Source organism: Equus caballus, chromosome 6 (assembly GCF_041296265.1).
Source record: "Equus caballus isolate H_3958 breed thoroughbred chromosome 6, TB-T2T, whole genome shotgun sequence".
Taxonomy (NCBI): domain Eukaryota; kingdom Metazoa; phylum Chordata; class Mammalia; order Perissodactyla; family Equidae; genus Equus; species Equus caballus.
Window position 1 is genome coordinate 52172781 of NC_091689.1, and position 26630 is coordinate 52199410.

Here is a 26630-nt window from a genome sequence, read left to right on the forward strand (position 1 = left end):
ACAGTTCTGTGAAGAGACACAAAGGTTCATGAATACCTTTCTTATTACTTACAGCTACAACATAATTTCCAGAGTTAGCTTCAGCTAATGATGTCCACTTATCCTTGGCAACATCTGCAAATTTCCATTTGTGCTAAAGACTAGAAGGATAAAGGCAGGTATGTAAACATGCAAATATAAGAGAGATTATTCTCCACAAATTTATACTTTATCTCTTGTAGACCATATTCAAAGGCAAATATTTTAGATTTTGAATAGTAATTTTTAGAATAAAATTAATTTAAAATCAATTGCATAATTAATTAAAATTAATATTAAATTTTAATAATTTGGCCATTATTTGTTACTCATCAATGACATCTTTCTACTTATCATGTATTTTGGTTGATTCAAGATTATTTATAAAAGTAATTTAATGCAATTATTTCTAGTTCAAAGAACACATCCAAGTACAGAACAAATAACTATAAATAATTAGTACTTAATATTGTAGGAACTAAATCAGATGTTATAAGTAATATATACTGGGAATATACATGAAGAAGCTACCAACACTACAGTGGAAAATCAAATACAGCTTTATGAAGATAGGACCATTTAGCATGAACTTAAATTGTTTAGAATTTATGAAGAAATAGACAAAAGAACTGATACTGAAGACTGATGTAGGGACATCTACAAATTATTAAAGTGACATAAACAAGCTACACCATGCTTCTAAAAGGAGAAACTTCTTTTGTTTTATAGTAACTTATTGGCTACTTCAATTGGATTATTACAAAGTGCCCTCCATCTTCCATGTCCCAAATTCCATGTTCTCCTCATCTTCCTGGGCTATAGAGACACTATATTTCCCACCTCACTTACACAAGGTTGTGGCAACGTGACTGAAATCTGAACAATGTCATGTGAGTGAAAATTATGTGCACAATTTACAGGCTGGTACCAAAAACTCTCCGTATGCACATTCTTATATATCCCTTTCTCCTCCTGGCTGTCTGGAATGGAGATGACTCCAAGCAATCTTGGAAGCCACATGTTAAAGATGGCATACTTTAGATCAGCCTGATTCCCTGGATAACTGTATAGACAAGGCCCCCCCAGTACAGCAGTACTGCTAAAAGAGCAGTATTAAGGGAATTTTGTGTTTGAGTCACTCTATATTTTGAAGCCTATTGGTGACAGCATTTTCTCTACTGGTCTAATGCAGAAATTGGAACTGACAGTGTGTGGATTTGTTTAGAGGCATTTGAATGGTGAAGAAACCGAACCAGGAAATTCATGCAACCTCTAGATTTTGTGAGGGGTCTCATTTTCATTGGTTTTCCAATCCTAATATGGTTTAGTCCTCCATTTATTTATTCATTAGAATATCACTTGGACCAACTATTCCATGCGCTGGCTTTTATGTCCTGGGGAGTCAGCGGAAAACAAGATAGACAAGATCCTTGCATTATATTCCTTATAATCTACTGGGGCAGACAGGTGACTAAAAACAAACGAATAAATCAGATGTGGAAATGATTTATTTTAAGATTTAGATAATGTTAAAATTTCATAATACTGAGAAGTAATGCATATATGCATGTAAATTCAGTTTTTAAACAAGGTTATCCATTTCTTTCTTATAATACAATTTGCTATAAAAAATATGTTAAAATGCGTTCTATTGCATCATTTTCCACAATATTATAAAAGAACAGATCTTGAAGATATTCCCTCTAATTATTTCACAGACATCATACATACCATTTTAATAGATGCAGACAGGTCATTGAATTTTGCACCATAATTTGTTATTATTCTTATTGTGAATATATTTTTAAGATAGGGAAGATTTGAGTGTTCTTATCTGAAGTTTAAAAAGAATTTTTAGGTAGTATGATGGAGAAGGTGATTGGTAATTCAGAGGCCAAAAAGTGGTTTAGAAGAAAACTGAACAATTTGACATCAGAACTCTACTTCGAAAAAAGCCTTCTTAATTCAAAACACATAAGAAATAACTTTCCTGTGTATGAAAACATAGAAGCATTGAAAATAAGTCATAATAACTCTCTTTCTTCTTCATCCCGATTGTGCAACCTGATTTTTTTCTGTTTTTCACCTACTTGTATTAAATGCAATATACCTCAGTACTGTTTATTGCACACATATATAAAATTTATTCTAAATATGTTTACCACGCTTGAATTTTATTGTGTGCATCTTTTCCTAACAACAGTTCTGATTGCTCTCTATTAGCCATGATGTAACAATTTGTGGTGGAATAATTTCTAGCCAAAGATACATGCTCAATGTGTTATGTAGAAGTGAATATCATTACCATCCAAAAGATGGGAGGTTAAACAATAAAATCTACCCACATTGTGATACATAAGCTTGATCCTAATTACAATAGAAAATAGCAATGATTTTTCTGAGATAAGCTGCCAATTCTTAAAGATGCATAAATATAGATCAGAAATTCTTCCATTGGAAGAGGATAACATAGAACATCTATGTGAAATACACATTGCTTCCTAATCATGAAGACTTTCTTACAATATTTTGTAAAATTAGATTGCTTACCTCAAACAAAATGGTTAATAGTATGGTAATCTTATAATATTTCGTATATTTTGCAAGGCCTGTCTTAGCTTCTTGTTTCCCCAAATCAGAATAAATGAATGGCTTGAAGGATAGAGTATTTCAAAAGCCCGGCAAAGCATGACAAGCAGTTGACTCTCCAGCCTATTAGAACTCCAAACTAAGATAACTAGAGCCAAGAAGTAAACAGCATATAGCAAGAGAAAGGAGACCACAGTTTGCATGGCTCTTATGTGGACCTTGGTGCTGGGATCATGGGATCCTTTGCCATTAAGCTGAATCTTCTTGAGATGTTTCCACAGGGAAATGATTAACAGCAGAAAACATGTCAGAGACATAGAAAAGTGTATGAAGTTTACTAGCGTGAATAGAGTCAAATTCGAAAGAGCTACAATATCCCTCAATTTGGTCTTCTGAGTGATGTTTCCTTCAAATTCATTAGTCTGCACATTATTATTTACCCATAGCACTGCAAGATGAGAAACCCAAAAGACCGAAGCGCCCAACAGTATTACGAGAAGTACACTTTTAACTCTCCACTTTAGGTAAAGAAATATAAGGCTAGAGAAATTAGCTATCTTTAGCAAGTAAAAAAATATGCTGAGGCTAGTAGCAAGCCAGATGTTAAGATGGTTGCTTACTGTCCAGGCAATAAAAACAATAATTCTTACTTCTAAACTATGAAAAACTGAAGGAAGCACAGTCATATACCAATTTATTAAGATTACCCAGAGCAGGGGCTGGCCCCGTGGCCGAGTGGTTAAGTTCGCGCACCCCGCTGCAGGCGGCCCAGTGTTTCGTCAGTTCAAATCCTGGGCGCGGACATGGCACTGCTCATCAGACCACGCTGAGGCAGCGTCCCACATGCCACAACTAGAAGAACCCACAACGAAGAATACACAACTATGTACCGGGGGGCTTTGGGGAGAAAAAGGGAAACATAAAATCTTTAAAAAAAAAAAAAAAAAAGATTACCCAGAGCAAACCAATTCTGGAGACCGCCAGAGCTGTGAGAATTTGATCAGCTGAGGACATCTTTTGTCTCTTGACCCAGTCAATGCAGTTCACCAGTGCTATGAAGCCATTGGCGAAATTTCCCAGAACAAATTCTGTCGTTATTAGGACAGAAAAAATGCTTGGTAGTAAAGTTATCATGTCTAGAAAGAAAGAAAACCCAAGTCTAATATCACTAGCCGTGATTCCTTTAAAATTCTGACCTTAACTCCTATGTTCAGCTGAGCTCTGAGCTCAGCAAAGTTCTTGTTTCTTTAAATTCTGTGACTGCTGTCAAGCAGGAAAGCAACAAACTATGCTGATGGAAGAGCTCAATGCTGTCTTCATGGAAAACATTGTTACTCCTACAACAGCTCAAATTAACTCCTATTTATCCACCATGTGCCCTTGCCATGGGCTAGATTATTTCATAACTGATGTTGATGTAAAAGCTAAATTCTCATTTGCTAGCATGCAAAGAAGAACATATCGCTTTGCAATTTTTTTCCTTGTTTAACCTCTCCATAATTTGTATTCATCAGGATTAGTTGTTAGCTAACTTTAAAAACCCAGTACATAAAACATACAGCAAATGTCTAAAATTTTAGAGGGAGACGGCTCATAATTAGGCTCATTAACTCTATGTTTTTATTTATCTTTTTTAATGTCAGATTAAATGTAGAAGGAATTCAAACCTTTTTCATCGAAAGCATCCAAGATTTTCTTAAGAACACCAGGAAAGCCATTGCACCCTAAATGTAGTCGCTGAAAACTAAAACTTATGTATAAATTTATTGTTTATAAGTTTATAAACACATACAAATTCACACATACATCTCATGGATGGAATTATTGTCCTATAATTTCAAAAAGTATAAAATCAGGCTTAGGAGGTCATTTAGGTTTAAATCCCCTTTTCTCCCATGCAGGCTTTTCAACCCATTATTCATAGCTATCAAACATATCTCTCATGCTTAGGTCTTTGATAAAGTTTCTGACTGTATTCAATATTAAATATTAATATGTAATTGAAGTAGTCATGGATTTTGTAAATATTCCCTTGGGACTTCAAAAGAATATGTGTTTTCCATCACTGATTCTAGATTTTTCCAATAAGAATATCAGGATTTGTCTTTTTCTGTTTAATTCATTTTTGGCTATATTATTTTTTAAGGTTAATAGATGTTAAAATCAACCTCTGCCATTGGATTTTATTCAGTGTCAGTTTTTATAGAACTTAGGATTTTTTTAGCAGAGTATCTATGATCCAGATTGCCAGGATGGAAAACCCAAATTCTCAGCTTCATATGTCTCTGATCTTGGACTCTGTTTTAAAACCACTCTCTGCCTCAGTACAATCAGTAAAATGCAGATGGTCATGAAATCCTCATCCAGTGTCTTTGTGAGGAGTGAGCATCCTGTCTGTGTAAAGCACGTTCCCTCTCGCCCCTCTGCTACAGAGGAGGCATGGAGGCTTGTTACTTATTCATTTGACCCTGTGGTATTTGATACTTCAGAGTTAACCTGTGAGGAATCCTACTTAGGAGAACAACGCAGTTAGTTGAAAAAGTATAGATTTCCTCCTACAACAACAAGGATACAGGGAACAAATTGCCAACATTACATTTTAAATTCATCAGAGAGCTGAGCAAGGAAGGAAGAGAACTGAACTGAAATCTGGAATGAGGAGAGTATTTTCGTTAAAGAGATGATCAATATATTCAGTGTGATCCCTATCAAATTCCCAGTAGAATCTATCTGAAGAAAGTGAAAAACTATTCCTAAAATGTATATGGAAATGCAAAGCACCCAAAATAGCCAAAAGAATTTTTTTAAAAAAGAGCAAATTTGGGGAGCCTGCCCAGTGGTGCAGCGGTTAAGTTCGCATGTTCCACTTCTCGGCGGCCAGGGGTTCGCCAGTTCGGATCCCAGGTGCGGACATGGCACCACTTGGCAAAAGCCATACTGTGGTAGGCATCCCACATATAAAGTGGAGGAAGATGGGCACAGATATTAGCTCAGGGCCAGGCTTCCTCAGCAAAAAAAGAGAAGGATGGCAGTAGTTAGCTCAGGGCTAATCTTCCTCAAAAAAAAAAAAAAATGACCAAAGTTGGAGGATGACAGTTTCTAATATCAAAGTTTACTACTAGGCTGCATTAATCAGGATAGTATGGTACTCTCAAGAAGACACACATATATATCAATGAAACACAATTGAGAGCCCAGATTAATATTTACAATCATGGTCAATTGATTTCAAAAAAGGTGTCAAGGCAGTCAACAAGGAAATTATCTTTTTGTTAACAAATGAAGTTGGAATAATTAGATATTCACATTTATAAAGATGAATTTTATTCTTATTTCATACCATACACAAAAGTAACTCAAAAATGATTATAGACCTAAATGTAAGAGGAACAACTATAAACTATAGAAGAAAAGTTATCTAAACATGAGTTAGGCATGCCTTTTAGTTACAATACTACAAGCATGATTCATAAAATTAATGAACTGATAAATTGGACTGTATCAAAACGGAAAACTTTTGTTACCCGTGATTACTGCTCCCTGATGTTCACACTCTGTATAGTTCCCTTCCCATAAGTGTGGGCAGGACCTGCGATTACTTCTGGCCTGCAGAATATGGCAACTATGAAGGGATTTTTAGATAATCAAGATCCTAAATCACCTGATTTTGAGTTGATTGAAAGAGAGATTATCCTTCATGGGCCTGCTGTGATCAGGTAAAGATTTTAAGAGTGGCTGGGCCTCCCCTGCTGAGGAGAGGGGAGAGACAGACTCCTGCTGACCTTGGAGAAGTAAGCAGCCATGTTATGAAGCGCCTGTGGAGAGGACCACAAGAAAATGAATTCCTCCAACAACTTGAGTGAGCTCGGAAGTGGATTCTTCTCCAGTGAAGCCTGCAGAGAGAATGCAATATCACCAAAACTTTTATTTCACTTTGGTGAGATCCTGAAGCAGAGAACACAGCTAAACCTTGCTCCAACTCCTGACCCAAAAAACTGTGAGATAATACATGTGTTTGCTAGTTTAAGCCACTAAATTTGTGGTAGTCTGTTACAAAGCTGATGGAAAATTCTTAAGGAACAATACAGTTTGTCTACATCCTCAGGTGTCATTCAACACAAATAAAATGCATCTGAGTTCATTATAAAATTGTGAGATTATAAACACATTGTAAATTATATAATTATAAATATGTATATATTTATTTCTAGACATATAGAAAAGATTCTATTCCAGGGATATGTTCTAAAATATAAGAAAGTCCAATGGGAGAACATAGAAATAGATTTTTTAAACTCCCCAAACATTCTTAGCATACTTATTTTCCTATACTTTCCTTTTTGAGAGTCATTTTTTATTGAGTTTTTTCCTTCCTTTAAGAAAGCACTTCAGCTGCCCCCAAATCCTAAGAGAAGGTTGCTTCAGCTTGGTGTTTCTCAAAACTAGGATAAATGAATCACCTAAAGGATGGGCAGATGCTATTACTTTACCAAATGTCAATATCAGCTTGTCTGGGGACAATAAATGGCTGTAACTATTATTAGAATCAACACAATATACGTGAAAAAGAGAAAGAAGAACAAAATCACCATTCTCATGGCTTTTCCATGAGCTTCATGCTGGGATCTTGGGACCCTGAGATACTGAACTTCATCCGCTAGATATACCTCCAGGAAGAAGGAAGTAACAGAAGAACCAACGCTATGGAAATATTTATGGGTGTAGTGATCTCAACACTGATAAGCACTACAAAAATAATAGTTTTGTTTCATGCATATTAATCTTCCAAGTCTGGTTTGTTTGTTTCTAGATTTAAAATATCTGGAATTACATGGTCTATCACTGGGATGCAAAAAGAAAAAAAGAGCAAAGACCTTAGAAAAATATTACACCCTATTAATTCTCCACTTTAATCAAGAAAAGGTTTGTAAAAAACATAGCTATCTTCAGGAAATAGGAGATGCTGAGGCTGATGTTAAACCAGACACTTAATATTTGATCATTATGCAAAACAGAGTATTAGTTTTTCCAAGCTGACCAATGTTATGTGGATCTGCATACAGCACCAGTAGAAATCAATCCATCAGTATCAGGTTAAGAAGCATATTCTGCTTATGAATAAGTTAGTGAGAATGAGGTTAATGAAGCTTATTTTCCTGTGTCTTGCATTGTCAATGAAGTTGATTATAGCAATTAATCCATTTCCCTAAGTACCAAGTATGAATTCCATTGTTAAGACAACCAAAAAGATGTTGTCCTCAGCACTTGAGTTTCTTCTGAGTGGAAAATTACCATCCCCAACAGCACTGTTGATCAACTGATGGATTGAAAACTAGTATTTTTTGTGGTGCTTCTTTGTTTTTATAGGGGCTTCCATTCCTGATTTCAATAATCACCAGATTCTATTATCACACTGGTCCTCATCTTACATTGGGAAACCATTTCAGTTCATTTAAAATGTTTTAGTTTGAGATTTCTTTCAAAAAAATGTGGATACTTCTCCTTTTATAGTAATGCTTGCTGTAAACTATTTCTAATATGAGTGAAAGAATAGAACTTAGTTTGTTTACATGCAAATGGAGAAGGATTCTCTTTCATCGTTTCACCTTCTGCCCTACTGGAAAATGAATATGAGAAAAACATGGAACTCCTCAAGTAGGAGCTTCTAAGAGCCATCTGCAGAATTAAAATTGGTGTATAAAACTGAATTTAGAGATGGAAATTCATCATCGTCATAATAATCAGCATCATCATTCATTATGGGACTGAAAAAGGACACAAATAAAAAGCACTATTAATTCAATCTACCTAGGCTGAAAAGGTAGATGTCTGCAAATAATTCATTAATTGGGAAAACTTGGCAAAAATGAATCTCAGTAGTTGAAGTTCAAACAGAATATTCTCTAGATATTTGCTTACATTACAAGGTATTTTTATCCTTGACTTCACATTTGCTTCTTTAAAACATCATTTAGTAGAGATAGAAGAATGTTCTCTTTTGAAAATATGCAAACTGGAGATCACAGAGTTCAAATAGTTTGCTCGAGATCATGTAGCTACAGGTGACAGATCAGGACTTCAATGATGTCATTTTTTTGTAGAAGTAACATTTATTTCAATCTGCAAAGGGGAAGTTAAGTGAGTGAGCCCAGAGCTCTCTCACTTACAGAAGAATCTACCCAATTTACAGTGGCGTTGTCAGTTTATCAAGCTGGTGGTTACAGTTACGGTTTAAATGAACAACTTCCGTTTCCCATAATGAGCAGCTATATGCAATCTGATTTAGAAGCTTTGTGGTTATCATGTGCTTTGCAATACAAGGTTCATCCCAGGAACATTGAACAAAAGCTTTGTTGTTAAAAGTTGATCTCAGGAGGCCTCTTGCTGCCCCACAAACATAGCATGTGGTGGAGTTTGTTTAGATTCACATTATTTTCTCACCTGCGCAGTCTCTTATCAGGGCTCTTTGTTCCCTCTGCTCCCAGAAGGCACCGGATATAAGCTTTGTTTAGCATTCTATATGTTACCTTTTTTAAAAATTTTTTTTTATTTATATATTTTTATTGCGGTAGCATTGGTTTCCAACATTACATAAATTTCTGGTGTACATCATTATATTTCAATTTCTATGTAGGCTACATCATGTTCACCACCCAAAAACTACTTATAATCCATCATCACACACATGTGCCTAATCACCCCTTTCACCCTCCTACCACCCCCACTGGCTCCCTTGTTCAAAATTAGCTGTCCATAGATGTGTGGGTTTATTTATGGCTCTCAATTCTTTCCCACCAATCTGTATGTCCGTTTTCGTGCCAGTACCATGCTGTTTTGACTATGAGAGCTTTGTAGTATATTTTGAAATCAGGGAGTGTGATATCTCCGCCTTTTCTTTTTTCTCAGGATTTCTTTGGCTATTAGGAGACTTTGTTGTTACATATAAATTTTAGGATTCTTTGTTCTATTTCTGTGAAAAATGTTGTTGGGAAATTTGATGAGGATCGCATTGAATCTGTAGATTGCTTTAGGAAATGTGGACATTTTAATGATGTTAATTCTTCCAATCCAAGAGCATGGAATATCTTCCATTTCTTTGTGTCTTGTTAAATTTCTTTCAACAATGTTTTGTAGTTTTCAGTGTGCAGGTCTTTCACCTCTTTGGTTAAGTTTATTCTGATGTATTTTATTTTTTTGTTGCAATTGTAAATGGGTTTGTATTCTTCATTTCTCTTTCTGCTACTTCATTTTTAGTGTGTAGAAACGCAACTGATTTTTGTAAGTTGCTTTTGTATCCTGAAAATTTACCGTATTCATTTATTATTTCTAAAAGTCTTTTGGTGATTCTATAGGGTTTTCTATATATAAAATCATGTCATCTGCAAATAGTCACAGTTTTACTTCTTCCTTTCCAATTTGGATCCCTTTTATTTCTTTTTCTTGATTCATTGCTCTGGCTAGGACTTGCAATACTATGTTAAATAAGAGTGGTGAAAGTGGGCATCTTCATCTGGTTCCTGTTCTTAGTAGGATAGCTTTCAGTTTTTCTCCATTGAGAATGATATTAGCTGTGAGTTTCTCATATATGGGCTTCATTATGTTGAGATGCTTTCTTTCTATACCCATTTTATTGAGTTTTAATCATAGACGGATGCTATATCTTGTCAAATGCTTTCTCCGCATTTATTGAGATGATTGTGTGATTTTTATTCATTTTGTTAATGTGGTGTATCATGTTGATTGATTTGCAGATGTTGAACCATCCCTACATCCCTGGAATAAATCCTACTTGATCATGGTGTATGATCTTTGTGATGTATCATTGTATTCTATTTGCTAGTATTTTGTTGAGGGTTTTTGCATCAATGTTCATCAGTGATATTGGCCTGCAATTTTCTTTTTTGTGTGCAGTCCTTGTCTGATTTTTGTATCAGGGTAATGTTGGCTGCATGGAATGAGTTAGGAAGCTTCCTCTCCTCTTCAATTTTTTGGAAGAGTTTGAGAAGCATAGGTCTTAGGTCTTCTTTGAATGTTTGGTAGAATTCACCAGGGAAGCCATCTGGTCCTGGACTCTTATTTTTTGGGAAGACTTCCATTACTGTTTTGATCACCTTACTGGTGTTTGCTCTATTCAAATTCTCTATTTCTTATTAATTCAGTTTTGGAAGGTTGTATGGTTCTGAGAATTTATCCATTTCTTCTGCGTTGGCATATAGCTTTCTGTAGTATTCTCTTATAATCTTTTGTATTTCTGAGGCGTCTGTTGTAATTTGTCTTTCATTTCTGATTTTATTTGTTTGAGCCTTCTTTCTTTTTTTCTTGTTGAGTCTAGCTAAAGGCTTGTAAATTATTTTTATCTTCTCAAAGCACCAGCTCTTTGTTTCATTCATTTGTTTTTCTATTTTTTATACTCTAATTTATTTCTGCTCTAGTTTTTATTGTTTCCTTCCTTCTACTGATTTTGGGCTTTGTTTGTTCTTCTTTTTCCAGTCCTTTAAGTCCACTGTTAGATTGTTTATTTGACATTATTCTTGTTTGTTGAGGTAGGCTTGTATTACTATAAACTTCCCTCTTGGAACTGCTTTCACAGTATCCCATAAATTTTAGCATGTCATATTTTCATTGTCATTTTTATCCAGGTATTTTTTTATTTCTCCTTTGATTTTTTTCATTGATGCAATCATTTTTCAGTAACAATGATTTAATCTCCACATATTTGTGGCTTTGCCAATTTTCTTCCTGTAGTTGAATTCTAGTTTCATACCATTGTGGTCAGAAAAGACGCTTGGTATTATTTCAATATTCTTAAATTTATTGAGACTTGTTTTGTTTCCTAATATGTGATGTGTCCTGGAGAACGTTCCATGCGCATTTGAAAAGACTGGGTATTCTGCCGTTTTGGGATTGAATGCTCTGTATATATCAACTAAGTCCATCTGGTCTAATGTGTCATATAAGGCCTATATTTCTGTATTGATCTTCTGTTTGGATGATCTATCCATTGGTGTAAGTGGAGTGTTAATGTCCCCTACTATTATTGTGTTATTGTATATTTTTCCTTTTATGTTTGTTAATAATTGCTTTATATATATTTATCTGCTTCTATGTTGGGTGTGTAGATATCTACAGGTGATATATGCTCTTGTTGCATTGTTCCTTTTATCTTTATATACTGTGCTTCTTTATCTCTTGTTAGTTTTTGTTTTAGTTTGTGTGATATAAGTACTGCTACACCAGCTTTCTTTTCATTGCCATTTGCATGGAGCATCTTCTTTTTTTTTTTAAAGATTGGCACCTGAGCTAACAACTGTTGCCAATCTTCTTTATCTTTCCTGCTTTTTCTCCCCAAATCCCCCAGTACATACTTGTATATTTTAGCTGTGGAACCCTCTAGTTGTGGCATGTAGTACACCACCTCAGTGTGGCCTGACAAGGGGTGCCATGTCTGCACCCAGGAGCTGAACCAGTGAAACCCCAGGCAGCCAAAGCAGAGTGAGTGAACTTAACCTCTTGGCCACGGGGCCGGTGCCCAAGTATCTTCTTCTATCCCTTCACTTTCAGGCCTGAGGTGTGTTTTTTGTGTGCAGCTTACACATGAGTCTTGTTTCTTTATCCAATCAGCCACTCTATGTCTTTTGAATAGAGTGTTTAGTCCATTGACATTTAAAGTAGCTATTGATAAGAATGTACTTATGCCATTTTGTTACTGTTTTTCTGGGTGTTGTAGTAGTTCTTCTCTGTTCCTTTCATCTTCTTTTGCTCACTTCCTTTGTGGTTTGATGGCTTTCATTATTGTTATGTTTGGGTTCCTTTCTCTTAATTTTTTCTGTATTTATTATAGGTTTCTGCTTTGTGATTACCTTGAGGTTCATATATAATAACCTTCTTATATAGTAATCTATATTAAGTTGATAGCCTCTTAAATTTGACCTCTTGCTAAAAGCTCTACTCTTTTACTCCACTTCTCCCACATTTTATGTTATTGATATCATATCTAACTTCTTTTTTTGGCGAGTTTATATCCATCACCCTGTTATCATGGAAATAATTTTAGTACTTTTGTCATTTGACCTTTCTATTAGCTTCATGGGTGGTTGATCTGCTACCTTTACAGTATATTTGCCCTTACTAGTGATTTTTTTCTTTTTTAAAAATAATTTTCTCATTCCTGTTTGTGGTCTTCTCTTTTCCACTTAAATAAAACTTTAGCATTTCTTGTAAGGGGATTCTGGGTGATAAACTTCTTTACTTTTTGCTTGTCTGGGTAACTCTTCATCTCTCTTTCCATTCTGAATGATTACTTTGCCAGGTAGAATGTAAATATGTCATGCCACTCCCTTCTAGCCTGTATGGTTTCTGCTGAGAAGTCAGCTGATAGTCTTATGGAGTTTCCTTTGTATGTCACTTGTTGCCTTTCTGTGGCGGCTTTTAGGATTCTCTCTTTAATTCTTGACATTTTAATTATAATGTGTCTTGGTGTGGGCTTCTTTGGGTATATCTTGTTTGGTGCTCTCTGTGCTTCCTTTACCTAGAAGCCTGTTTCCTTCCTTAGGAAAGTTTTCAGCTATTATTTCTTCAAATAGATTCTCTGTACCTTTGTCTCTCTCTTCTCCATTTGGGACACCTATAATACAGATGTTAGTGCACTTGATATTGTCCCAGAGGTCCCTTAGACTGTCCTCCTTCTTTTTAATTCTTTTTACTTTTATCTGTTCAGCGAGGGTGATTTCCTCTAGTCTTTTGTCCAGCTCACAGATCCATTCTTCTGTATCATCTATTCTGCCTTTGAGCCCCTCTAGTGAATTTTTCATTTCCAGTATTGAACTCTTTATTTCTGATTGGTTCCTTTTTATATTTTGCAGTTCTTCATTGAAGTTCTCACTGAGTTCATCCATTCTTCTCCAAAGATCAGTGAACATCCTTATGACTCTTAGTTTGTACTCTTTGTCAGGTAAATTATTTATCCCTGTTTTGTTTAGTTCTTTTTCTGGGGTCTTTTCCTGTCCCCTTACTTGGAATGTATTCCTTTGACTCCTCACTTTGCCTCTTTCTCTGTGCTTATATCAGTGTATTATGTAGGTCAGCTTCATCTCCCAATCTTGGAGAGGTAGCCTTGTGTAACAGATGCCTTTTGAGGCCCAACAGTGTGGTTCCCTGTCATCACCAGTTCAAAATATTCCAGGAATATCCCCTGTGTAGGCTACATGCGTCCTTCTGTTGTGGCAAGGTTGCTCTTGCTGCAGGTGCCCAGGGAGGCTAGGCTGTCCCCTTGGCTGGCTGGTTGTAATGCTTGGCTGTATATGGCTGCTCTGCACTCTTCAGTTACTTTATTGGGCATGCAAAGCCCCAGCACAATTAGCTGCAAGGTCCAATAGAAAATTCCTGTTGCAATTTTTCTGTTAAGTGAGTAGGCCCCCAGTGTGGCTGGTTGCTAGGCTCAGGGGCTTACAATTGCTGTAGACCTCTGGCCTGCAAGGCTGTTGTCAGCTCTCTCAGCATTGTAGCTGAGTGGGGCCATCCCAGGCATGGGAGCACCCAATTGTTTCAGGCTTTGGAAGGTGGCACCAAAATGCCAGGTGGCTTTTTGAGAAGCACGAATCTATTGCAGCTGACAAGCCTCACCGCCCATAGGGCCACACACTCCTTCAACATAGTCCTGCCCCATGTGGGTGCCCAACCCACTGAAGTGGACCTAGTTACCCCACTGCAGAGGCCCCACACACACCACCAATGCAGGCCCACCCCTTGCACACTGCCTTCCCCTGCAGAGGCAGACCCAATTGCCTGGCTGCAGAGTTTCCAGGTAACCGACCTATGCGGGCCCACAAGTTGTCTGAGGGCTTGCTGTTGGGTAGGGCCAATCCCAAGGGCAGGCTGCCTGCCCTGGCTGAGTTGAATTAAATCATCACTCTACTAGGTAGGGCAGACTCCTTGGCTAACAGGCCAGGGGAAGAACTCCAATGGCGTCTGCCAGTGTCTATGTCAGCACACCTGTAGTAGGACACAATAATGGCTGCCGCCAATGTCTCAGTCCCTGAGGAGGTCTCATCTCTCACTGAGATGTGTGCAGAGCCTATCTAATGAGTCTCTTTTCACCAGAGAACTATGTACCTTTCTTTCTGGTGATTTTAGGTTGCTTCCTGAAACCGGCAAATTTGTGTGTGGGCCCTTTAGGAATAGGGTTTTTTCCCTTTATGTCTATAGCTTTTCTGGGGGGGGTATTCCCCATTGTTATTAATAGCCAGTAAAGCCAGATATTATGACACTTGTTTCAGTTGTGATGAGTCCAAAAGCTGCCTTTTCAGGTAACGCTTTCCTGGTTAGATCCCTCACTCCTCTATGGAAGGCTTCATACCTTAGGATTGGTCCCAGTCAACTGTAAAGTGTCATGGCTAAAGGTGGCTTTTTTTTTTTTATCTCCAGAAAGGAATTTCTGCCTCCTTCCACCTCAGTCAGCACCATCCCTTGTTGTGTGGGTTGTTTTTATCCAGTTTTCAGTTCTCTCTTAGGGAATTCTTCCAAGAGTAGTTGTAAATTTGTTGTGTCTGGGAAAGGAGGTGAGTTCAGAGGCTGCCTACACTGCCAACTTCTGTTCCCATCTCTCAATGAAGTCTTTTGATGTAGGGTACACTCTTATGTTTCTATTCATTGTTTCATCCAAACTGACACATGAGCCTACACGTGTTTTTAGAAATGAAATTATTCCTCACAGACACAGAGTCCCTCAATATCAGGGTTTCTAAAGTTAAATTCCACAAAATATTAGAATTAAAAGATATTCCCTGGGGCCACCTGGTTGCATAGTGGTTATGTTCATGCACTGTGCTTCAGTGGCCCAGGATCTGCAGGTTTGGACCCCAGGTGTGGACTTACACACCGCTCATCAAGCCATGCTGTGGCAGCGTCCCACATACAAAATAGAGAAAGATTGGCACAGATGTTAGCTCATGGCCAATCTTCCTCACACACACACACACACAAACAGTATTCCCTGAAAAGAAAAAGATTTCGTGGACAAAAAAATATGGGAAACCCCACATACAGTACTCCCTCTTACATATTAACAGAGTATACAGAGAGTCTGTAAATTCAAAAAAAAAAATTGTACTCCTTAATTTTGTTTAACCCAGCATGACCAAAAGTTATTTGATAATTAAGAACTGGTTCCTTGTAATACCTATTAATACACTACTGAACCAGTGATCTTCAGCACTTTGGGAAAGGCTGCTCTATATTTCACTTAATGATCATGTGTCATTTTGTTATATCGATGCATTATAATGCTTTATGAATTAAAAAAAATTTTAGGCTTTTTTATTAGTGTTAATTAACTATTGATCTCCAGAACTAATTCACTTTGCACATCTGCAATTATTTTCTTATGATAAATTTTTAGAATTGGGTCCAAGATAAGTACATCAAATATGTATGTGTGAGTACATAGATATAGATGTAAAGTATATGCATATTTATACTAAATACCCCTCAAGAGAAAAATTCCACTATATGCTCTGTCCCGCAGTGTATGAAAGATGCTGTCCATGTTTCTGGGCCTTCGACTAATCTGGATACTATTTTTCTATTTTTATAATATGTTTTACCAATAGATGGCCCTCATTCATTGCATCTTTACATATTATTTCTTTTAGCTTTTTCTCTAGCACTCATTCTCCTTTACTTTTCAGGGTAAATCTTTGAGTGATTCTAGCATGTTTCGCAGAAATTAAGCAAAATAAACTAGCCTAAGTGATGCGGGCGAGGCAGTTTTGCTCTGATATCTCACATATATGGCTAATTGGGCAATACTTGATGCCACTTGAGTACATAACTGCTCATTTCTGGATCACTTTGCTGACTTGGAGCATCGGTCAGGCCTCCAGTTCATCCAGCTCCACTGGAGATCCTCATTTAGCTTCTTGGAGTCCTGGTCTGGAAGTGTGTCCACCTCTGTGGTAAAGGGTACTGGCCTCTTCTACATGTCACCTACATATGTGAGGTTCGAGTTAGACGCAGTGTCTGGTTTTTCCTCCAGGGTTATAGTTTGTCATTACTACTTCTGGTTTATCCTCGTTCTCCTCTGCTTTACATCCAGATTTTCTTCCTGACTGCCAGCATTGCTGACCTAATTTGTTTTCCAACCCACAACCAGGTACATAGGCAGAGCCTTCCATTTTAGACTTCTTCACAAGCTCTCACAGTTGTGTGAGGTCTAATCCCTATAATAAGCCCTTATTCTATATCCCTCACAGTGATTCCACTTCCCTGATCAAACCCTAACTGATCCAAACAGTGGTCATGGAAATAGTTCCAAGGAAATTAAATCCTTAGGATACATTCTTGGAAGTGGACCTGAGTTCTCTGAAATTAGTTTTCTCGTACAATTAAATTTAAGGTCATTCATGACCCTGTTTACAATGGTAAAGGGGACACTGGTAATCCATGACATGCAGTAACACAACGGTTACTTAAATTATCATCTGGAGTCACCTGTAATCAAACGTCTATAGAAGGCAAAGCTTAGGGTGAGCAAGTGGTTGCTACCATCAAATATATTAGTGAAAATAAGACTTACACTGGATTGGTTGGTTGTTTCTAAGTGAGCTGGAAACTTGGAGAAAGAAATAGATGAGTTTAAGACTTCAAATTTCTCGCTAAAAATGCAAGTAAAAGATCCTAATGTTTCTATAACTTTTATAAAACAAATCCTTCTCTCCCATACAGAAAGGCTGACATTTCTGAAAGACAAACCATATCAAGTCCTGTAATAGATGAATTCACAACCTTACAACCTCCTGTGTAAATAACAGGGCATTCTTTAAAAAGAAGAGAGACTCCAGAAGTTGGGATGGGACTATATGGAGAGACTTCAAAGAATCTGGGGGACCTTGAACCCCTCAATTCTACTTAGCCTCCTTTGTCAGATGAAGCAGCCTCCCTCCCCTCACTGTGGAGGGTTGTCTTCCCTGTCTCAAAAACCTGTCATGACTTCTCCTGGAGGTAGTTGCCTTGGAGAGGAATGCTGACCCTCCTCAAGACATATCCCTACATCCTCTTAGTGATTTGACCTATAGTCATACTCAACTCCCAGTAGGCCTCAAATGATAAGGTTCAAAGTGTGATGCATGAGAAGGTAATATAGACCAAAAGAATTGCAAGACTTTGTTAATTTTATATCAACACACACCTGAATAACATGAATGGGAGGCGATCTTAAAGATCTTAAAAATTAGAACCAAATATAATAATATGGTTCACTAACAGATATACAAAAAAATGGCAAATAAGAGAGTCAAAAGTGTAGACCACATACAAAGGAAAACTGTGGAGTTTTTTTCCTGGTTTAATATTTGGATACAGAAGTGATATAAAAACAGTATAAAATATTTTTAATTATAAAACTTACATATAGTATTCAACACAGCCAATTCTGAGGAGAAATTTGTTAGGATAAAATCACCCAAGGAAATCTGACACTTGAGCCAACAAATGTGATTTATTGGTACTATTAAACAATTCCAAAAAACTCATATCATGAATTCTCCTAATTCTACCAAAAGCCACATATTCTCCAATTCAACTGAAATATCTAGAGAGGAAAATCTTAATCTCTAAGGATGAAGTAGAGTCGGCTTCACTTTATTCCATATCTTGTGAAGTGCAGCAAGTATGTGATGCTATATTGTACAGTTTTAATCTAGAAATCTTTAAAACATGTCAAGGGAAAAAATTTGTAATAACATAGTTTTTCTTCCCAAAAAACAGTTCTGCTAATCCTAGGCTGTAAAACTCTATGAGTGATGATGATTGAAAGGCTGAATTCAATTTGATTATCATGCAAATATGAGAAAGAATAACTTGCACTGATTTGCAGTTTTCTTTTTGCTCTAATTCTTAGCTCATTTGGATCAAAATACCAGCTTTCCTGAATCTCCACTCATAAAAGAGAGGTTGAAAGCTTGCCAGTATTATTTATGATACAGGGGCTTTACATGTAGATTTTTTCACTTGAGGGAAAACTAGAGAAGAGTGCAGAAACCTAGAAAAATGATCCTAAGTCTTTTCTAGAAGATGCTAAACTAATTAAGTCAAGAAAGAAAACACCAAGACTAGAATTCATTGTGAAACACACAAAAGAAAACTTAGAGAAGAAGTAAGCAGTTTAAGAGAAAATGCACGGAGGTGAGAGAAATTGTTTAGAAGGATTGCTACTTACTGACATCTTGTTTTTAGGGCAAGCGTTGTGGATGCATTATTTAAATGTTACTATCTGTGAAGAGAGGAGAATCCACAGCCATCTAAATTAGTAGTTCTTGCCCACACCACCTTCCTACCTTCTGGTTCACCCAGTTATAATTCCTGATGACTTCTATTAAATTCTTGAAGACAGACCAAAGCCCTCATGATGGTTTTTCTTGCCCTTTTCTTCCCCAGTATCAGGTATTTAATGTGGCCGCGTAATTAATCTATTTACAATAACCAAGACATGGAAGCAACCTAAGTGCCCATCAACTGATGACTGGGTAAAGAAGATATGGTATATATCTATACAATGGAATATTAGCTATAAAAAAGGATAAAATCATCCCATTCACAACAACATGGATGGACCTTGAGGGTATTGCGTTAAGCGAAATAAGCCAGATAGAGAAAGACAATCTCTGTATGATTCCTCTCATATGTGGAAGTTAAACATGTAAACAAAGAAAACAGATTACTGGTTACCAGGGGAAAGGGGGGGTGGGGGTGGGCACAAAGGGTGGAGGGGTGCACCTACAACATGACTGACAATAATGTACAAATGAAATTTCACAAGGTTGTAAAATATCATAATTTAATAAAAAGTATATAGAAGATATGTTTTATGTAAGCCTCAAGGGAACTATAAAGCAAAAACTTAGAGTAGATACACAAAAGTCAAGGAGAAAGGAATCAAAGCTTACCACTAATGAAAAGCATCAAATCACAAAGGAAGAGAGTATGAGAGGAAGAAAGGAAAAAAGGGACTACAAAACAGCCAGAAAACAATTAATAAAATGGCAGTAAGTACTCACCTATAAATAATTATTTCACATGTAAATGTACTAAATTCTCCAATCAAAAGACATAGAGTGGCTAAATGGATTGAAAAAAACAGAATCCCAACCACTGGCTGCCTACAAGAGACTCACTTCAGCTTTAAGGACACACACAGACTGAAAGTGACAGGACAGAAAAAGAAATTCCATGAAACCAAAAGAAAGCAGGGGTAGATATACTCCTATCAGACAAAACAGACTGAATAGACAAAGAAATTCACTATATTGTGCTAAAGGTGTCAATTCATCAAGATGATATAGCAATTGTAGTATTTATGGAGCCCACCACAAGAGTACCTAAATATATAAAGTAAATATTAACACACCTGAAGGGAGAAATAGACAGCAATACAGTAACAGTAGGGAACTTAATAACCAATTTAAACAATGGATAGATCATCCAGACAGAAAGTCAATAAGGAAATATTTGACTTAAACTACACATTAGGTCAGATAAACTTAACAGACATTTGCAGAACACTCATCTAACATCATCAGAATACACTTTGTTCACAAGCATATACAGAACATTCTCCATGAGAGATCACATTAGGCCACAAAACAACTCTGAACAATTTTAATACTGAAATCATAACAAGCATCTTTCCCAACCACTAGAAATAAGTAATAAGAGGAAACTGGAAAATTCACAAGTATATGGAGATTAAAAAACATGCTGCTGAACAACCAATGGGTCAAAAAAGAAATCAAAGGGCTGGTTGCATAGTGGTTAAGCTCGTGCGTTCCGGTGTGGCAGCCTGGGGTTCGCAGGTTCAGATCCCAGGCATGGACCTATATACTGTTCATCAAGCCATGCTGTGGTGGCATCCCACAAACAAAATAGAGGAAGATTGGTGTGGATGTTAGCTTAGGGACCATCTTCCTCAAGCAAAAAGAGAAATATTGGCAACAGATGTTAGCTGAGGGCCAATCTTTCTCACAAAGGAAAAAAAAAAGAAATCAAAAGGGAAATTAAAAAATATCTTGAGACAAAGGAAATCTAAACACAACATACCAAAATTCGATGCAGCAAAAGCAGTTCTAACAGGGAAGTTTACAGCAATAAATGCCTACATTAAGAAAAAATAAAATTCTCAAATAAACAACCTTACTTATATCTGAAGGAACTAGAAAAAGAAGAACTAACAAAGATAAGAGCATAAACAAAAAACAGAAACTATAGAGACAATAGAAAAGATCAATGAAACTGAGCTGGTTATTTGAAAAGATAAATAAAACTGACAAATCTTTAGCCAGACTAAGAATAAAAGAAGCAAAACTAAAACAAATAAAATTATAAATAAAAGAGGAGACATTACACCTGATAACACAGAAATACTAAGGACCATAAGAAACTACTCTAAGCAATTATAATCCAACAAATTAGATAACCTAGAAGAAATGGATAATTTCTAGAAACATACAACCTACCAAGACTGAATCATGAAGAAATAGAAAATCTGAACAGACCAATTACTAGTAAGGAGACTGAATCTTTAATCAAAAGTTTCCCAACAAAGAAAAGCATAGAACCAGGTGGCTTCACTGGCAAATTCCACCAAACATTTAAAGAAGAATACTAATCCTTCTCAAACTCTTCCAAAAAACAGAGGAGAAGGAAATACTTTCAAACTCATTTTATGAAGTGAGTATTACCTTGAACGCAGAGTTACACAAGAATACTACCAGAAAAAAAAGTTACAGGCCAATATCCCTGATGAACAGAGATGCGAAAATCCTCAACAAAATATTAGCAAACCAAATTCAACAGTACATTAAAAGTATCATGTACCATGATGAAGTGGGATTTACTCCTGTGATGCAAGGATATTTCAATACACATAAATCAATAAATGTGACACATATTTCAACATCTACAAATCAATAAATGTGACATACCACATTAATAGAATGAAAGATAAAAATCATATGAACATCTAAATGGATGCAGAAAAAGCATTTGACAATATTCAACATCTGCTCATGATAAAAATGCTCAACATACTTGTACAGGGGGAATGTTATCTCAACATAATAAAGGCCATATATGACAAGCCCACAACTTTTCAATGGTGAAAACCTAAAAGTTTTTCCTCTAAGATCAGGAACAAGGATGCTCACTCTTGACACTTTTGTTTTCAACATAGTACTGGACGCCCTAGCCATAGCAATCAGGCAAGAAAAAGAAATAAAAAGCATTCAATTTGGAAAGGAAGAACTAAACGTGTCCCTATTTGCAGATGGCATGATATTATACATGGAAAACCCTAAAGACTCCACCAAAAAAAAAAAAAAAACTGTGAGGATTAATAAATGAATTCAGTAAAGTTGCAGGATACAAAATCAATATGCAAAAATCAGTTGTGTTTCTATACACTAACAACAAACTATTAGAAACAGAAATTAATAAAATTCCATTTACAATAACATCAAAAAGAAAAGAATACTTAGGAAAAATTTAAACAAGGAGGTAAAAGATCCATACAGTAAAAACTATAAGACACTGAAGAAGACAACTGATGACACAAATAAATGGAAAGATACTCCATTCTCATGGATTAGAAGAATTAATATTGTTAAAACATCAACTAATTTTCAACAAAGGTGCCAAGAATATACAATGGGGGAAGGATAGTAAATGGTGTTGGAAAAACTGGATACTCAAATGCAAAATAAACAAACTGGACCAGCATCTTACACTGTACACAAAAATCAACTCAGAATGAATTAAAGACTTGAACTTAAGACTTGAAATCATAAAACTCCTAGAAGAAAACATGGGGAAAATACTCCTTGACATTAGTCTTGGCAATGATATTTTGGATTTGACACCAAAAGCAAAGGCAACAAAAGCAAAAATAAATGAGTTGAACTACATCAAACTAAAAAGATTCTGCATAGCAAAGGAAACTATCAACAAATAAAAAAGACAATCTATGGAATGAGAAAAAATATTTACAAATAATATATCTGATAAGGGGTTAATATGTAAAATATACAAGGCACTCCCACAACTCAATAGCAAAGAAACTCTAAGATAATCTGATTAAAAAATGGGCAAAAGACTTGAACAGACGTTTTTGCAAAGAAGACATTCAAGGGGCAGGCCCGGTGGCACAGCAGTTAAGTGCGCACACTCCACTTTGGTGGCCCAGTGTTCGCTGTTTCGGATCCCAGGTGCGGACATGGCAGCGCTTGGCAAGCCATGCTGTGGTAGGCATCCCACATACAAAGTAGAGGAAGATGGGCACAGATGTTAGCTCAGGGCCAGTCTTCCTCAGCAAAAAGAGGATTGGCAGCAGTTAGCTCAGGGCTAATCTTCCTAAAAAAAAAAAAGTTTTATAAAAAAGACTTTCAAACGACCAACAGGTTCATTAATAGGTGCTCAACATGACTAATGATCAGAGAAATGCAAATCAAAACCACAATGAGATATCACTTTACATCTCTTAGGATGTGTATTATCAAAAAGAAAAGATATAACAAGTGCTGGCAAGGATGTGGAGAAAAGGGAACCCTGGTGCACTATTGGTGAGACAGTAAACTGATACAGCCACCATGGAAAACAGTATGGAGGTTCCTCAAGAATTCCCATATGATCCAGTGATCCCACTTCTGAGTATATATCCAATGGAAAGAAAATCATTATCTAGAAGAGATATCCATACTCTCATGTTCATTGCAGTATTTATTCACAACAGCCAAGTATGGAAACAACCTAAGAACTTAAGTATCCACACATATATGAATGGATAAATGAAAAATAGTGTACATACACAACGGAATGTTAATCAGCCTTTAAAAAAAAAAGGAAGAAGAAAATCCTGCCATTTGCGACAACATGAGTGAACTTGCAGGGCTTATGCTTAGTGAAATAAGCCATACAGAGAAAGACAAATATTGCACGGTATCACTTATATGTGGAATCTAAAAAAAAAAAAACATCAAATTCATAAAAAGAGTAGACTGGTGGTTGCCAGGGGCTGGGGGAATTGGGGAGAGGTTGGTAAAGGGTACAAATTTTCAGTTATAACATAAATAAGGTCTGAGGATCTAATGTGATAACATACTGACTACAGCTGATAATATTGTAATGTATACTTGAAATATGCTAAGAGAGTTGAATTTAAGTGTTCTCACAAAAAAAAAGTAAATATTTGAGGTGATGTATGTGTTAACTCAATTGTGGGAATACTTTAACAATGTACAGGTAAATAAAATCATCGTGTTGTACGCTCTAAACATACTATAATTTTATTTTTCAATACACCTCAATAAACTGGGGAAAATGTGTTGAAATTTGTTAAGCTTTCTTCAGCTGGGTCCATGAATAAGTGCAGAGAGAAGGGATAAATGGAGTACTAATCAGCTGTAAAAAGGAATGACAAAGATTGCTATGGCATGCCATGGAATCATCTCCATTTATGTGGTTAAATTTAAAAAAGCAAGATGCAGAAACATGTGTATAGTGTGCTATGTATTATCTAAGAAAGGGTGGAAGACCTTCTAACCAAAAACTAATTCTAAAAAATGATTTCCTATATAGAAAGAAACAGAGATGAGAGGACAGGAAAGAGGCTTGACTTCTGACTATACATTGTCTTGAAGTTTTGCCTCTTCTACCATGAAAATTTATTACATCATCATAAACAAAATTAGATCAAAATGAATGGAATATTAATCTGTGAAAATCAAAAGCAAAATAAAGCAAAGCAACTTGTCTGGATGGTTTAACCATAAAGAGGAATTGTTTCAAATGATGTTAAAACATGGTAATTTGACTTTTTATCTCCAGTAGGATATATTCTAAGATAAGAGAAATCTTAAATTGGTTTAATTATGTTGCTAAAATAACCTAAATATTGTTAGTTTGAAACTACTATACACACAGATGCAAATAATTATGTTAAATTTTTGTTGCTAGGGACCAGTATTTTCAGCAGAAAAAACAAATATACAAAATTTGAATTGGAAATAGCATGAACCCTTTGAAATTTTTTTAAAAGAATCTATTCTGTTAGTTTAAGCATAAACACAATCATTAAAAAATATCAAAGAATTATTACAAGGTCCACAGAAGGAGATTCAAAGCTAAGCATCTAGACATAATGTGTATGTCAGGTATTTTTCTAGATACCTGGAGAGAAGTCTTAATCTCCCAATGTTACAGCTAATGGTTTGCTTCAGTATGACACGTATCTGATGCCTGAATAGTCTTGACCCAGAAATTGCTCATTGTTGCTATGGGACCTAATCATTGGTATCATCTGATACAGTCTGTTTTCCTTTCAATGAATTTTACTAAACCTGCATAAAAGTTTCCATTCAACTTCAGTTTCTGTGTGTGATAATGACTGAAAGGCTGAACTCAATTTGTTAGCATGCAAATATGAGACAGGCTTTCTGTCGCTGATTTGTCATTTTTCTCTTGCATTTAGGCTTGTATAATTTTCATCCAATCCTTGCATGCTGAATGTATTTCTCATATAGAGCTCTTATATTGGCAAATTCTTTTTAAAAAAAAAGTTGAGAATTGCCAATATAGAACTTTGCAGACCCACTGCAGCTTACCTTTAAACTTTTCCAAAGGATCATTAATCAAATAGCCATTAAAAAGTACTAAATCGAGAATATAGAGTAATAAATAGTAGAATAAGATTAGGAAAGGAAAGCCAAGTTAAGAGTCAATGAAGCATCATCTAGAGAAATGGTTCAAGACGTGTTATTGTTGATAGTTTAGTTATATGTGCTTACTTGGCAGGAAGTGTGCAGTCATTCAAGGCTAAAGATCAAGAGACAGAATAAAAACCACAACCATGTAAAACGTTGGTCCTATCCCACCCTCCACTGTCATTTTCACCTGATGGAAATCCTTCATCAGCTTTACAGCATTAATGAGTAGGAGTTGGAGCTTCATGACTGCTCTTATCGGCCTATTCCTTTCCCACTGGAATAGCTACATCACCCTAACCATGTTATCAGTAGATGACTGCTATGTTCCCCACAGGCTCAGGGTGGAGGACAGGGTTTTCACGGAGTTAACCAGAGCTGGGGGTGGGAGAACAACAGAGGAAGGGTGGAAGAAAAAAATCAGTCCACAGTTTTATATTGTTGGAAACGGAAGATGCAGGGACTTCATGATTTCTGTACCCTGAATACCTCTATCTATTATTCTTCCAATTTTCAGGTAAATTGTGTACTAAAACTATACAACTTCTCCTGGTTCTCAGGGTTGTCATTCATCTTACACTACTCTTCACAATATTTTATATTCTAAAATATTGTATATTTTAGAAGCTGTCTTAAGTGACTTGTAATCAGTTCCTCTAAGTGTCTGCTTGCTGAGGTAGTATTTGTACAGCAAAGTTGCAGCAGAAATTCTAGCTGAGACACACAATTACGTTTTACAAATTTCACAGTGGCATGTTATTTTTACTAATCATACAATCAGTATGATAGGTCCTCCAGGATACATTAATTGTGCTTTGAATACTACAGCTATTCGGTGCAGAGCAAGACATGGGATATTTGAACAAACCTTTTCAGAACTAGACTGTAATCTGAAGGTTTTGATCAGAAGTCACACATCTGAGTAACCTATGAATGCAGACATTGTCTATAATGAAAATACAGTGCTTACTAGTTAAAATGGAAGATTAGAAAAGGTAATGCAACATGCATCATTTAAACACGAGAAGAGTATTGGCTAGCGGAGATTATGCTACCCTCAGGGTGTTCAGAGTTTGGAAGCAGATGTTAGAAGTATTCCAAGCTTTGGCACCCAACCACAAGTTTCACAGGTGCATCTCCATGCAGAAACGATAGAAGCTTACAAAAACCTAATCTGGACTTTTCACGGGTTTACATGGGTGGGAACGTGATATTGTATAGTATGTCCTGCCAAAAAACCCCTCACAAACATGTATGTGTATATGTGTGCGCATATAT

General features: G+C 36.2%; 1 protein-coding gene across 1 annotated transcript; it reads right to left on the bottom strand.

The window, feature by feature from the left end:
- Positions 1-2479: 2479 nt before the first annotated feature.
- LOC100065827 (putative taste receptor type 2 member 33) lies at positions 2480-3868 on the bottom strand. Its single transcript, XM_005611043.3, has 2 exons — positions 3562-3868; positions 2480-3326 (listed from the first exon to the last, which is right to left on the bottom strand). The coding sequence occupies exons 1-2, from the start codon at positions 3739-3741 to the stop codon at positions 2583-2585; spliced, it is 924 nt and encodes a 307-aa protein (XP_005611100.1). The 5' UTR covers positions 3742-3868; the 3' UTR covers positions 2480-2582.
- Between the last annotated feature and the right edge of the window lie 22762 nt (positions 3869-26630).

Excerpts from the sequence above, each read along its gene's own strand:
- LOC100065827 (XM_005611043.3), bottom strand. The coding sequence starts at position 3,741 with ATGATAACTTTACTACCAAGCATTTTTTCTGTCCTAATAACGACAGAA. Across the intron at positions 3,327-3,561 it reads CCAGAATTGGTTTGCTCTGG|CCCCTGCTCTGGGTAATCTT; the intron begins GTAATCTTTTTT and ends CCACGGGGCCAG.